The sequence below is a fragment of the Rhinolophus ferrumequinum genome, chromosome 20 (genome assembly GCF_004115265.2).
Source record: "Rhinolophus ferrumequinum isolate MPI-CBG mRhiFer1 chromosome 20, mRhiFer1_v1.p, whole genome shotgun sequence".
Taxonomy (NCBI): Eukaryota; Metazoa; Chordata; class Mammalia; order Chiroptera; family Rhinolophidae; genus Rhinolophus; species Rhinolophus ferrumequinum.
The window spans coordinates 9593074-9607794 of record NC_046303.1 but is presented as its reverse complement, the minus strand read 5'-3'; the positions used below and the strand labels follow the sequence as shown (position 1 = coordinate 9607794).

The following is a 14721-nucleotide window of genomic DNA, read 5'->3' as shown; positions in this document are numbered from 1 at the left end:
GGGCTGGCATATGGGCTTGGCTTTGACCCCAGCTCCCAACACACACACACACACACACACACACACACACACACAGACACACCTTCTCCTTGGTTTTGGACCAAAAATGGTGAGATCTTCCTTACTCTCATGACCTTGAAACATACTGGGTACACTTGTGAATCTCCCAAGGTCATTGCCAGAGCTGAGGTAGAATTTCTCCTGTATGTATTCCAAGAGGGTTCTAGGTTCATCTCAAGATGAGAGAGAGCTTGAGGTGTCACTCCTCTCCGATCTGCCCTGAATCAGGCAATGAATGTGATAGTACTTGCCTTCACTCAGGGTACGACCTGGGTGGGAGTTCAACTTGAAATCCACCTCTATCACTACCACGCTGTATAATCGTGAGAAAGTCACATACCTTCTGTGAGCAGCAGTTCTCTTGTTTGTAAACAGGGCATCGTGGTAATACTTGTCTCGCAGGATATTAATAAGAATGAAAGCCACAGCAGCTAGCATTTAGTAGACACTTGTTAACAAAGCTCAACACTCTTTCAAGTTTTGTGACATGACATTTTTGGTTCATGCGCACCCAGTCTACAAATAGGCATGTACATCCTTCTTGGTCATTTTAACAGCTAAGCTTTCAGGATATAACCAAAGACGCAAATACTCACCATACTTTCATTAGCATACGTGCTAATATAATGCAGCTGTCGCATGGCCATAAAACACTGAGGACTGTGTCTCTGCTTGGCATGGAGAATATTTTTTTTTTCTCTTACTGAGCCGATTCAATACTCAACTTTGTCATTATTTGAGTTGGAACTTTAGATTGCTGCATTTTAATGCCCTCTACTATTAAGGATTGTTGGAAGGCCGTGTGCAAATATTTTTGTTCTCACGATGCAGTCCTGGCCCAGGTAGCCCAATGGGCAAAATATGATTTACACAAATATTATCGTTTCTATAGTGTATACTAAATGGAAACCTTAGAACAGAGCGGGAGAACGCCTCTCTCTCCGCATTTGGTTATCTAGGTTAAGTTGGCTTGTAAAGAAGGGACTTTTTATCCCCTCTCATCTGCCCCTGATCTGAAAAAGTCCTGTGTTCCTGGATTGATATTTCTGTTCCAAAGAGAGCGAAACCCTATTTGCTATCAGAGTTTTCTTGCCAAGATGAAGGCAAGATAGGGAGAGGGAGGCTAGGAAAACCTCAGCCATGGGATAGTATTCTGGGGATTCTGTTTGAAGTCTATTTCAAATGTCTCTTGTCTCTTTTTGCCTAGAACAAGGAAGTGACCTGTAAGAGAGAGAAATGCCCAGTACTGTCGAGAGACTGTGCCCTGGTCATCAAGCAGAGGGGAGCCTGTTGTGAGCGGTGCAAAGGTGATTTATGTCTTGGCTGCCTTCTTTTTTGGCTGTTGCTTCAGACATTTTTATTTCTCTTTCTCTCACCTTTCTCTTCACTCAGCCCCTGGCTAGGGTGCAAATGGGTATTGGGAGGGAAGCTGGTGTGTGTGTGTGTGTGTGTGTGTGTGTGTGTGTGTGTGTGTGCAGGGGTTGGTAGCAAGGGGGATTCTCCTAGTGGACGGAGGAAAGGATAGTGAGCATCAGTCTATTTAGATTATTTGCTAAGGCGAGTTGTTAAAATGTCACAGAGGAGATGCCAACATGATGCCTCTGCATGTTGGCATGCTGGCACACAAGCATCTTATGTACAGAAGTTTCAACACCGTTTCTCCAGGCTCTTCCCTCGCCCTGCCCACCTCTGCCAGAGGAGCCCTGAAGCCCAAATGTGATCATTTTGGTTCCTATTCCATTTTTTTCTTTTCTTCCAAATTAAATCTAAATTCTTCCCTTTGTCCTCGAAGCGTTTCTACAATACCCTCACTCCAGCCCCGTTTCCCATGGCCTGCCGTGCACGTGTCTCTCTTGAACACGCTGTTCCTAGTCTTGCCTCTGCCTTAGCTCAGGTCGGTCCTCCCAACCTGTCCAGGTGCTGCCGGTGTGCCAGGTTCTCAGCCCTCACTCGTCGTTTTCCCCTCTAAGTTTCTGTGACAGAGGGACGTTCACTTCGATACTTCAGTGGTGTGCCTTTTCTCATTTGTTACCAGCAGAACATTTGCTCTGAGAGGACGCAGGCCAGGCCATGCTCTGACACCGCCTGGTGCTAGGCAGTGAATGTGTAAACAGTGCTTCACCGAGCGGACCGGGGTCCCCAGGGGGCAGGATGTGGGCTCTGCACATGGCAGATAAAGATGTGGAACCCCTCTCTGCCCCAGTTCCCTCACCCGTAAAATGAGCATAATAATTGTGTTTGAAGGAATGAAATGGGAAGATACATTCAAAGTATTTAGTGCAGTGCCTGGCAAATGAACATTTCTCATTTAATATAAGTGTAGTAGGTCCTCTTTAGGCACTCAACAGACGACTAGCAAAACACATTTTATGAATCCTTTGAGCGGGGTTTTTCTCTGACCCTTTGCTCTCCTCCTATTTTGATTTTTTAAAATATTATTAGAATGATGGTATAAGAAATAGAGTAAAATAGATAATGGCCAAGAAATATAACTAAAATGTCAAAGCGCTGGTTAGTGCTTATCAAAACTCGTATCCAGTTAGTCAATTGTGTCAATAAATGGGAGTGGGGGACTTGAGCCCCAAGAACCGGGTAACCACTTCCCATCATTTGCTGAGACTTTTTTCCCTCCTTCTAACTTCTTTCCTCCTCCTTCCCTCTTCGCATACTTCCTTTTAATTTTAACTTTAGTTAGATAATTATTACATTAATACATTATCATCCTAAAAATTTTAAACAATAAAGGGGAAGAAAGTCTTTTTTGGGCTACAAAACCCCACTCTTCTCAGAAATAACAACTGTCATCACTTTATTGTATGTTTCCCAGACCATTTTCAGTTTATTACATATACATGCATATACATATATATGTAATTTTGTATGCGTGGTTTTAGTTTTACACAAATGGAATTAAACAGTACATATTCTTTCATAGTTAAGAAAATCTCAACGATAATATGGCTTAGAAATTTTCCCATGCCAGTTCGTGCTGCTGGGCGGATTTCATAGCATAGATCTACAATAATTTATTTAACTTCTCCTGTAGATGTTTAGATTTTCAGTTTTTTGCCAAGTTGCAGGGAACCAACTTGTCATTCCTGTTGTGTACCTGGGTGTATGTTTCTCAAGGACAGAAACCGGGGCATCAAAGTGCTGTGGGAAGAGGCGAGCACATGTTAAATTGTCATGGACTTTATTCAGTGGCCTCCCAAAATGTCAGGGCTAGTCACCTTTCTCCTTCTTTGAGAGTTTTTAAGCTCTTTCTTCCCATGATAGACTAGAGGGAGGAAAGCCAATATTACACGTGGCAACATTTAGGCAAATCAGTTGCTTTTGCCTTAAAAACTGGCCCAAACAGCTATATTACCCATACATGGTCCATGTAACCAATTCCTCATTTTGACCACCACAGGTGTACTCCTATTCCAATTCTTTCCTGGTCTGGATGTTCCCCATATTACAGGGGATACTTTCCTCCCCTTTCTGTGGGATATCAAGTGCCTTTTAAAGAAACCTAGCTGAGGACCATCAACTGCTTTTATGTCTTTCAATAAAACATCGAAAACACTGACCGTTGTCAACAAGACTTGAATGATAGTATTTTAGCAAAATTTGGCCCCATGCTGAAGAACTGCAGTTATAGAATCAATGAAATTTAGAGTACAGGCTAGATGAAGGAAGGGGAGATGTTTTATTTGCCTCTTATTTCTGAGACTGACTTTTCAATGAAAAATTTTATCATCATCTTCATCATCTTCATTTTCTAACATACTCCACGTTTGAAGCTGTTGAAGCCTCTCTGAGGTTATTACTTTTTGTTTGTTTATTTTGATACTTCCTGTGGGGGAAGCATAGAGAGAAGAAGGCATAGTATTAACTCATTCTTTCCTGGACAGTCTACTAAAAAATTTGAGCCATTTAAAATTCCCATATTATGCTATGTTTATGTTTCTATTTTATTCTATGTCTACTACCATATGGTGCGGACACTTCTGTAACTCGAGTTCATAGTTTATTTGCAATAATGTGGAGCCTAATTTCATTCCTTTAAATCATTACGGAAGTTTATATTTATGACATCTTGGTCTTTATGACCATGGCCATTCTTTATGGTTTTTCTTCCGGGTCATTTCCATTCTTTGCTGGAGGCCAGGTGGCTGGTCAGAAACACAGCTCCTCACTGATGACATTGTTCCTTGTGAAAGCTGTGGGCATTTGCCTTTCCATTTACTGTTGTTGAAGCCCTGATATCTCAGATAATGACACAAAGGAGGCAAAATATAAATACTTCTATATTGGTTTCCAAAATCAGGACCACCATCCTAGGTTGTGAGTTGTGAGGTGTGAATTATCTGGTTGACTCCTTTACCCTGACCTATTATCATCACGGTAGTCCCAAAGGGACTTGTTTTCCCACGATGCTGGATACGGGATTAGTTGTTTTATGCTCATCACTGAGTCTTCCCAACAGCGAGGTAATTTCTATCTTTCTCATTTTACATATGAGGAAACTGAGGGCCCAAAGTAGTTAAATCATTCATTTGGCAATGATTTAAAGTAGTTAAATCATTCATTTGGCATTCATAGTGACGGAAAAATCAACTGAAAGGGTGTCTGTGCCCTCAAGGAGATTGCTCCTCTGGTGGGGAACAAAGAAATACCATCCAGTGGGGGAGGTTCTCCAGGGAGGGTGAGGCAGAGTGCGAGGGAAAGGGGAGGAGGCCAGCTCCTGGGAAGGGGTTGGGGAGTGTCCTGCAGAGGGCTTCCCAGTAGAGGCCACTCATTTTCATGAACATGAAGGAGTTAATCACATCCAAAAGTGCCGTTCTGGGGAAAACTCCCGGGTAAAAATCTTGGTACACAAAGGCACAAAATAGTTCTTCGGCACCACCTGCCATTCATAATTACCTAGGGAGCTTGTTAAAATACCAGTTCCTGGGCTTCCCTTCAGCTCTATTGAATTTAAACCAATCTGGAATAAGTTTTTATTTGTAAGTTGTTGATTGTTTGGGAGTGGGGAGAGCAGTCAGACAACAAGGTAACGGAATCCTGTCATGACTTCTACTTACTCTCCTTTGAAAGAGATGTTGGTATTGAAAAAGAAGCAGTAGAATAAATCTGCTCAAGGACAGAACTATGAAAACTCCTATTTCCAAAAGGATTCTTAAGGGTGTGTGTGTGTGTGTGTGTGTGTGTGCATTTGTGTTTCTGTTTCCTTCAATCAGATTGCTCATATGATTATTTCATTCATCCATTCAACAAGTTTTTGCTAATCCACATGCCAGGTATTTAGGGGATGGCACTGCTTACTAATTGTTCTTAACTTTTATGAAGCCAGAATAGTCTTTTTTAAAAAAATGAGTAAATTATAACTAATTCTTTTCACACAAGTGTTTCAGTGTACTTTTCAGATTATTTTATGCTAATACTGGTCATAAATTTTTATCCAGCTACCTAACAAAAGATTAATATAATTTGAAAAATCAATATCGTTTGATGAAAACAAATGAGATCATTGAGAGTCAAATAGACGGTTTTGGCAGCTTTTCTATATTTACTTGGACTGAGAATCACCCTTTAATTTGGGATTCTTTCATGAACAATAATGTATTTGTTATCTGAATATATGTTTGTTATTAGTGGATCATGAACAAATAAGGTGCGTTTCAAACATTTATAGGTCAAATTCCATCCTCTTTCTTCACATAGAAAATAAAATATTAATTTTCCACAATACCTTGATGAAAGATATAAGACAAAAGTCTTTCATTTGTCAAGTAGGGTTTATTTTCCATAGTCTTCTCTTATCTTTGATTTCTCTGTGCTATGTCTTGTTTTTCAATGGGTTGTGATTCCTTGCGTAGCATTTTATATAGTTTAACTTATATATTTGATTTAAAAAATATCCGATGATATCTCAGAAAATGAAAGGAAGGAAGCAAAATAGAAATATTTCTACACTGGTTGCCAAAATCAGGACAGCCATCCTAGGTCCTGATAAATAAGAATTAGAGAGCAAAACATGCGTGGAGAATTATAAATGGATTAGGCTCATTTCTATAGACCAAGTACTGACCAAAGCAACAGGGAACTATGAATAATGGTAAAAGATTGAGCACTATTTATTATAGTCTGCCTTTCATAGAGTTCAAGGTCATGAATAAGGGGCCTCTTCTCAGTGTTGCCTTGAGAATGAGCTGGAAGATGATTAGGCTTTTCTGAATATTGCTATATGGCTGTTTATAAGGGAGTCAGCCATTTACCATATACATGAATGAGCATTAAAAAACAAACAAACAAAAAAAACCTTAGAACGATAATCACACTCACTTTGTTGACAGAGTAAATTGTCTTATCTTTTAAACATTTGAAGACGGAAAGACTGAGTTAGCCATGCATGTGTCAATCTGTTTGTTTTCAGCCAAACGTTTCCTTGGCAGTTGTAACCATGCAGTGTCTGTTGCCCACACGAAAGGTGGCTCTTTCCTCCACTTCTGTTTTCCTTTCTTTCAGTCACAATCAAATTTTTTGGTAGTGATTGTATATATGCTCGTTCTGGATGCAGGTTGCCCCAGGTTTCACATCCCCAATAAGGAATGACCTGCCTTAAGGTGAATGTTCTCTCAGTCACCTTGACTATAGTGTGAACTAGATTGAGAGACTATTTGGAAATAGACAAACCCCAATCTTTAGGTATTCATAGACATTGTGGCATTCAGTCCTGAGGTTGTGGTAGTTATTCTGATTTAACAGATGGGGAAACATAGATGCTTCGGGAGGTGAAGTGATATTTTTCAAGATCACAGAGTGGTGTGAAGTTGCAGGACTCACGTCCCAAAGGCTCATTCTTCTTTCTGGTATCACGCTACCTGTGAGGTAAGAAGGAGGGAGAGAGACCTGCAGAAGTAGGAGGGCTCTGGACATAAAGGAGTGACAGAGGCGCTGGAATCAGTTTTGCTTGCATGAGTCTCTTCTGTAGCCTGGGTGGATCAGCAATTTCAAAGGAAATACTTGGGCCACGAAGTTTTGCGGGGGTGACTAAAGACAATGTGTGGCTTAGGAGGTGGTGGCTTTTCTTCCTAGTTGACATTTTGGGGGGAATCCCCTAACTTAATTTTTGTTCCTTCTTCAGTATCCATGACTGTTTATACTGCAGCAGTACCCCAGTGAGATAATTTAGATGAGCTTTACTCTTTTATGAGTATGTGTGTGCCTGGTTTCATAAAATATTTTTAATGCATCCAGACACTTAAAAGTATAGAGAAGCATCTGCAGTAAAAGTAAGGCTTCCGTCTACTCTTGAGCCTAGCTTTCTTGCACCCTTTCCTGGGGACAAATATTTACTAGATTCTTGGAGACCCTTCCAGAGCTGGCCAGCCTTTGCCTATTGTGGTGTGGTGCTCCATTTCCAACCACATAGAAGTCTCTACTCGTTATATCCCTCGCTGTTTTAATGCTGAGACTGACCGATCCCACGATCAAAACATCGTGGGAAAGTACGTTGCCCTGAAAAACATTCCTACCTCTGAGCTACTCATTTCCAGTGCCACTGTATATTTACCGTGATGAATTTGTAATGTGTTTCTTGATGAATATTGTTAAATTGTGGAATTCCTGCATATATGTATATAAATGATAACTATGATAACAGTTAACATTATGACAAATTTTATCTACCCAGCCTCAGAAATTTGAGTGGGGGTTGTTAATATGTTTTTAACGACAAGAAAGAAAACAAAACAAAATAAAAAAAACTCTTAGAGGGGTTTCTTTTTTGCCCTCCTTTTTCTCTAACCGAGGAAAGATGTATAAAACATTGTATTTCATAGATGGGTTTCCCATACCGTGAACCAGGGCATTTTGGCATTTAAATAAAAATGACCCTATTTGTTTGAAATGTTTTATGAATATTAAATCATACTTTACAAAAATCTGGTTTTGTTGTTAAAACTAGTAAGGAAACTTAAAACAGAGATCAGCTTTCCCTGTCAAATTTGTCCCAATCCATTTATTCAGGGCTTCTGTTTTTGAGATTCTGTAGGACTTTGGAAGGTAGTTTAAGTGGAGAGTTTGTGGTTGCCTTTATTTTATTTTATTTTTTAAATTTTATTGGGGAACAGTGTGTTTTTCCAGGACCCATCAGCTCAAAGTCATTGTCCTTCAATCTAGTTGTGGAGGGAACAGCTCACTGGCCCATGTGGGAATCGAACCGGCAACCCTATTGTTCAGAGCTCATGCTCTAACCAACTGAGCCACCCGGCCGCCCCTGTGGTTACCTTTAAGTTAGAAGATTAGATGTCCAAGGCTTGCTGCTGACTCCGGGTCCATCAGTTTTCACTTTTCTAAAGTGGGCAAGTTGATACTCTTCCTCATTGTGACAGAGGAGGCCAGTGGCCCTGTACTCCTTGTTGTATCGTATGCACAGTGCTGCAATTGGGCATGGGCCTGGCAGCCGTATCAGCACATGGGTGCCCTCTCCAGTGGCCACCAGCCTAACAGAGCTGCCTTCAGCTACTGCTACCCAGTCTATTAATCATCTATCGATGCGTAGTAAGTTATGACATACTTAGTGGCCTAAAATAACACTCATTTATTGTCACACAGTGTCTATGGATCAGGAGTCTAGGCACGGCTTAGCTTGGTCTCACAAGGCTGCAGACAAGGTCAGTCAGGGCTGGGTCTGAGCTGAGGCTCAAGGTCATCTTCTAAGCTTACATTGTTGTTAGTAGAATTCAGTTCCTTGTAGCTGTAGAATGGTTTGCTTCTATAAGTCCAGCAGGAGAATGTCGGACCTACAAACCCATTTTTAGGGCTCGCTTATTAGGTCAGGCCCATTCAAGATGATTTTCCTTTTTAATAACTCAAAGTCAAATTGATGGGGAATCTTAATTACACCTGAAAGATCTCTTCATGTTTGCCATGTGGCATAACCTAATTGTGGGAGTGACATTTATCACATTCACAAGTCTTGCTCACGCGCAAGGGCAGGGGATCCCACAAGGTGGGTATATCAGGGAGTGGAAATCTTGGGGACTATATTAGAATTGTACCAACCATACTCAGAGCAACTCTGGGATGTATGGCAGGTAGAAGCATCTGTGGAGAATGACGCTGAGAGCTGGAAGGTAACTTATGGATCACTGCACACAGGAAGTGCTGGCAAGTGCACACTCTTGCCATTCCTTCTCCCCTGGTTAGGTGGCTACCGAGCCCTGCAAGGTCTGACTCATGCTTATCCCTCTAGCCTTCTCTAATTCTGGATTCCTCCAGGTAGGAGGCTTTATTTTGTGTCTCCCAGTATTCTGTGCTTGCTTCCTGCAATGGGGCTTTGCATATACTGTTCCCTCTATCTGGACTGCTTTTCCACCCTATGTCATCTAGTTAACTTTTACCCTTTCTTTACTTCTCACTTTAGTCATAACTTCCTGGGCCTCCATGGCTACTTGCCATGGAATTAAGGATGTCTCCTTAGCACTTGGCACAATTGTGAGTTAACATTTTGATATTCTGTAACTCCCACAAACTAGAAGTTCTGTGAGAGCAGGGACTATAGTATTCTGAGCTGTGGTCATTGTGCTTGGCACATAGTAGTAAAATATACTACTGGAAAAAGGGGAAAAAGATAGGGAAGAAAAAGATAGGAAAATTGGGACCAAATTCTAGTCTTCTTAGTTCAGTGTGTGTCTCATGCTATAAGCTGTATATTTAGTGTATTACTCTTGAGCCATGTACATCTTAACACATCTTAAGTCCTTTTGGGAATTCTGCAGGACTTAAAAATAGTTGAGCGAGAATTGTGGGGAGAGAATAAGAGTGGATAAATAGGAATGAAAAAAGACTAAATGTCTATAAACCAGACCCCAGCTCCTGACACTTTCCTATTTCTTCAGTGAAATTCCATACAGGTTAAAAAAAAACAAAAACCCTTAAAATCACTACAACCTAAGTATATTTTCACATGGCAGGGGATGCAGTATATTTCAGTACTAATAGACATAACAATAACTTAAATGCAACTTTTAGTAGATCCTTTAGTATGTTATGCAAAGTTACCAAATAATATTATGCAAGTATGACTTCAGATTTTCTAGTTACCGTCATTTTGATACTATTATCTTCTTCCTTTTATAACATCATATAAAACACCTTTAATTAGGCTTTGAGTTTTCTGCAGCTGCTCTTACAACTACTCTGCGACTGCCTGTAACTTCCCGCCACGCAGGATAACCCGCTCTGCACTTGAAGATGATTTTTAAGATGGTTCCCCCCTCCTGTCTTATCTTTTACCATGGGAATGAAATCACAGTGATGCTTATCATCTCAAAATGTCTTGGAATCCAAACATTCTTATCTCCTCTGAGGCTTCTATTGGCATTGTTTCACGGAGTCTATCAAACTGAGAAAAATAAAGCTAGGTATTCCAAGTGGAAAGTTGGGGTGCATCATCAGAAGCTACAGGAAAGAAATGACTTGACACAGTAGCCCCCGACATCTGTCCAGATTCTCCCTTATTTGCTGGTTAAGTTTGGCAACTGCGAAGTTGCAAGTGTCTCTATGTGTGTGACTTGTGTCTATTTCTGAAGATGCATGAATGTACATGCACCTATTTGTTATTTTGAAAATGATCATCGTGCTGCAATTATAACTCTTCTTATTGGGCTTTGATCAGAGAATAATCTCAGTCTCTTCAGAAGTTGGCACTTTTTTTTTTTTTTTTTAATAGCCAATGTTCTAGGTTCTCTTTTTGAGAGGAATCTCATCATGAGAGCTAATGTACAGGTGCCTTAAGATTCTGTCTGCTAGAGAGGCTTACATTTAACAGGACTGATGTGATAATGAAGGTGAACAAAGTACATTGGTATGCCCATGAACTTGAGTGCCTCCTTCACTCAGATGAGTTTATTTACCCCAGAGCCAGTTAATTATGTTTCCAGTAGCTTGGTGGTGAAAGGGCTCAAGATGTTTATCTGCAGACATGCTTGGGCATCGACCAGCTGATATTTAACACATGAGGCAGGCTTGTGACTCCTGGAGAATGTCTGGGCATTCTCTGAGCCATACCTGGGACAGGCAGAGGGATCGGATTTGAAAATGTACTTTGAGATTTTGATATTTGGGGTTCTGGGGACTGTGGTACGGCCACCTCGATGAGGCTGTGAATGCAAACGAAACAACTTCAGACCTCTAGAAGCAAGGCCACCTTGAGGTGCTAAATACAAAAGCCAGAGTGGTATTTTCAGGCATCGAGACAGGGAACTTCTGTGCCTTGGGGCCTGTGCGTTGGAGGATAGTCCTAACAGCCTCCAGTCATTGAAGAATGAAGTGAAAGGAGACTGGACTTGCTATTAGATGTGGAATCAATTCCCTCCTCTGCCACTTGCAGTGCCTTGACCTTCGCCAAGTGTAAGTGGAACCACACAATATTTGTTCTTTTGTGTCTGGCTTATTTCACTTAGCATAATGCTTTCAAGGTTCATTCATGTTGTAGCATGCGTCGTTGTTCAGTCCTTTTTAAGGCCGAATAATTTTTCACGGTATGCCTCTACCGTATTTTGTTTACCCATTCATCCATCAGTGGACATTTGGGTTGTTTCCACTGGGCATCTATAGTCTTAATTAACCCCCAGGTGGTTCTGATGCTCAACAGGCTTGGAAGCCACTGGAATGAATTTTCTCCTGGTTAAGTTATGAGTTTGTGTACAGTAGGTTTAGGAGGAAGAGGGCCAGGTGTCGTAACTGAAAAGATGTGACTCCTGGTCTTCTTACATATCTCATTTAGGTGTATAAAATAAACAGCATGACCCCTGATGCCAATAAAATACCCTAAACTCTAAGCCAAATGTTCATGGGCTGTTGTTCGGAAGAGAAAAGATTTCACAGAGCCAATAGCGTCTAATGTAAAAATACGTAGTTCTGTATACAGTGCTGTGCGGGAGAACTTCCCAACTCTGTGTTTCGTGATATGATGGTAGCTAGAAACTGACCACGGCGGGAGTATTGACACCTTGGAAATTGGAAAACACTACAAAATCAGGGCTTTTCTCTCTTGTGGAGCTGGTTGTTAAACATCAGCCGCACACCACTGGTCATGTGCCAGGCGTTCGGTATTTTTCTTCTTTTTAACAAATATCACCAGCCAAAGATAGACAATTTTAAAAGATAAGCCTGTGCCAACCAACTACATTCCAGAAATCCGTGGCTCCTCTGATTGAGGATGTGCTCCCGCGAAGCACCTCTCTCTCCTTCAGCTCCATGTTGGATGAGCAGGGACTCATCTGTTGGTGAGATTGCTCCTCATTTCTTTCCAACTATGATCACACCCATTAGTGACTGCTTTCCTTGTCAGATAGTTGGCAGTCTCTTCTATAGCTTCTGCCCATAGGTTAAGGTCTTTTTCAATTTTATCCTGTTTTCAGAGACGGTGAATTTTTCTCCTGAATGCCCTTATCTACCCATATTTCAAATGTAACAAAGACCTCCCTCTGATCTCATGGCATGAGATCAGAGGGGGCCACACACAGCCTCCCAGAAGTCTCTGCAGATATATTGGGCTGTTTAATCAGACATCCTTCCTGCTGGCCACAGTTCTAAAACCATCCCAAGCAAATGAGGCTCAGCTCAAACTTTCTAGAAAAAAGCCCAGGTAAAGGAGGTAGCAGATTAGAGGAAAAAGATAGACTGCAGGAATCTGCATTTTTACAGACCCCCTAGGGAGGCCCCTAGTCCTTGCACGGCTCTGAGACAAAATGCTTCCTACAAGTGGACTTGGCAAACGCAGGCAGGCTTCATCCTGCAGTGGGATAGGCTCCTGGATGCTGTGTGAATCATTTTCCCATAGACATAATATTTAAAATGGTATAGAAAAGGGGTGTATGCTCAGCAGGGGTATTTTGTAGACATAGACAAGCTTATTCTAATATTTATATTAACAGGCAAAGGACCTAGAAAACAATTTTGTAAAACAGAAATCAAAGTGGGACGAGTCAGTCTACCCAATGTCAAGACTTATAGTTTCAGGAATAAAGACAGTGTGGTACTGGCAGAGCGATAACACAGAGATCAATGAAATAGAATGGAGAACCCAGAAACAGACTCATATAAATATGCCACCTGATATTTGAGACAGGTGCCAAGGCAACTCAATGGAAGAAGACTAACCTTTTCAACATATGGTGCTGGAAGGATTAGACATTCATAGGCAAAAAATAAATGTCATCTAAACCTCATATATAAAACAAAAATTAACTGAAAATTGATAATAGAGTTAAATGTAAAACATAAAACTATAAAACGTATATAAAAAGAATGTAGGGGAAAAACTCTGAGACCCAGGGTTGGGCAAAGAATTTTTAGATTTGACACCAAAAGCATTGTCCATAGAAAGGAAAAACTGATAAATTAGACTGCATCCAAAAAAAAAAAATTGCTTTATGGAAGATCTTGTGAAGAAAACAAAAAATCTAATTAGAAAATGGGATAAAGATATAAAGAGATATTCACCAACTAGTAAATGCAGACGGCAATAAAGCACATGAAAAGATATTTAACCTTCTTAGCCATTAACAAAATGCAAATCAAAACCACAGTGAGATATCACTACTCAAAATGGATAACACCGTTTGTTATTAGTGTGATAACACCAAATGCTGTTGAAGATGCAGAAAATCTCTCATTTATTGCTGGTGAAAGCATCCAATGGGTTAGCCCTTCTGAAAACCAATATGGCAGTTTCTTATAGAGCTAATCATACACTTACCATATAACCCAGCATTTGCTCTCTTGGGTATTTTTCTCAGCAAAATGAAAACCTGTGTTCACTCCAAATCCTGTACACAAATGTTCATAGCAGCTTTAATCATAATAGGCAAAAAACCTGGAATCAGTGCAGGCGTCCTTCAATGGGTGACTTGTTAAATACACTGTGGCACATCCATACTGTGGAACATTACTTAGCAACCAAAAGGGACAAGCTGTCGATTCATGTAGCCACTTGGATGTATCTCAAAAGAATTATCCTGAGAGAAAAGAGTCAATCTCAAAAGGCTACCTACTATCTGATTCCATTTATATGACACTTTTGGATAACAGAATTATAGAGATGGAGAGCTGATTAGTGGTGGTCAGTGCTTAGGGATGGAGGCTGCAAGCAGAGTGAGTATAGCTATAAGTGAACAGTCTGTGAGGGCCTTGTGGTGATAATATAGTTCTGTATGTTGATTGGTTGCACAAATCTACACATGTGAAAAAAATCTGCATAGAACTGCACACACACACACACACACAAACACACATGCATGTAAAACCAGTAAAATCTGAATAAGCTCAGTGGGCTGCACCAATGGCAACTTCTTGATTTTGACATTGTACTATAGTAATACAAGAAGTTAACACTGGGGGAGGCTGGGTGAAGGGTGTATGGAATCTCCCTGTATATTTGTTGTACCTTCCTGTGAATCTATAATAATTTCAAAATAAAAAGTAAAAGAAAATGGGAGGTGGTAAGATATTTCTGACTTACTTTTTGCAAGGAGCCCTAAACATCCTAGGTAATCAACCTATAAGGATTTCATCATGTAACATGCTTCCCAAAATATAAAAATTGTGCCAGGCAATGTATTAATCACACAAAATGGCATTTCATATGTGTGTGGTACATAGCTC

The 14721-nt window shown here is 40.6% G+C and overlaps 1 protein-coding gene across 2 annotated transcripts in view; it reads left to right on the top strand.

Moving 5' to 3' along the window:
* Positions 1 to 14721, top strand: part of BMPER (BMP binding endothelial regulator) — a 220702-nt gene that overhangs the window by 29364 nt on the left and 176617 nt on the right. For both annotated transcript variants that reach the window (XM_033087954.1, XM_033087955.1), the window contains exon 3: positions 1268 to 1367. In XM_033087954.1, coding sequence (XP_032943845.1) covers positions 1268 to 1367 — 100 coding nt within the window. The remainder of the gene's footprint in view (positions 1 to 1267; positions 1368 to 14721) is intronic.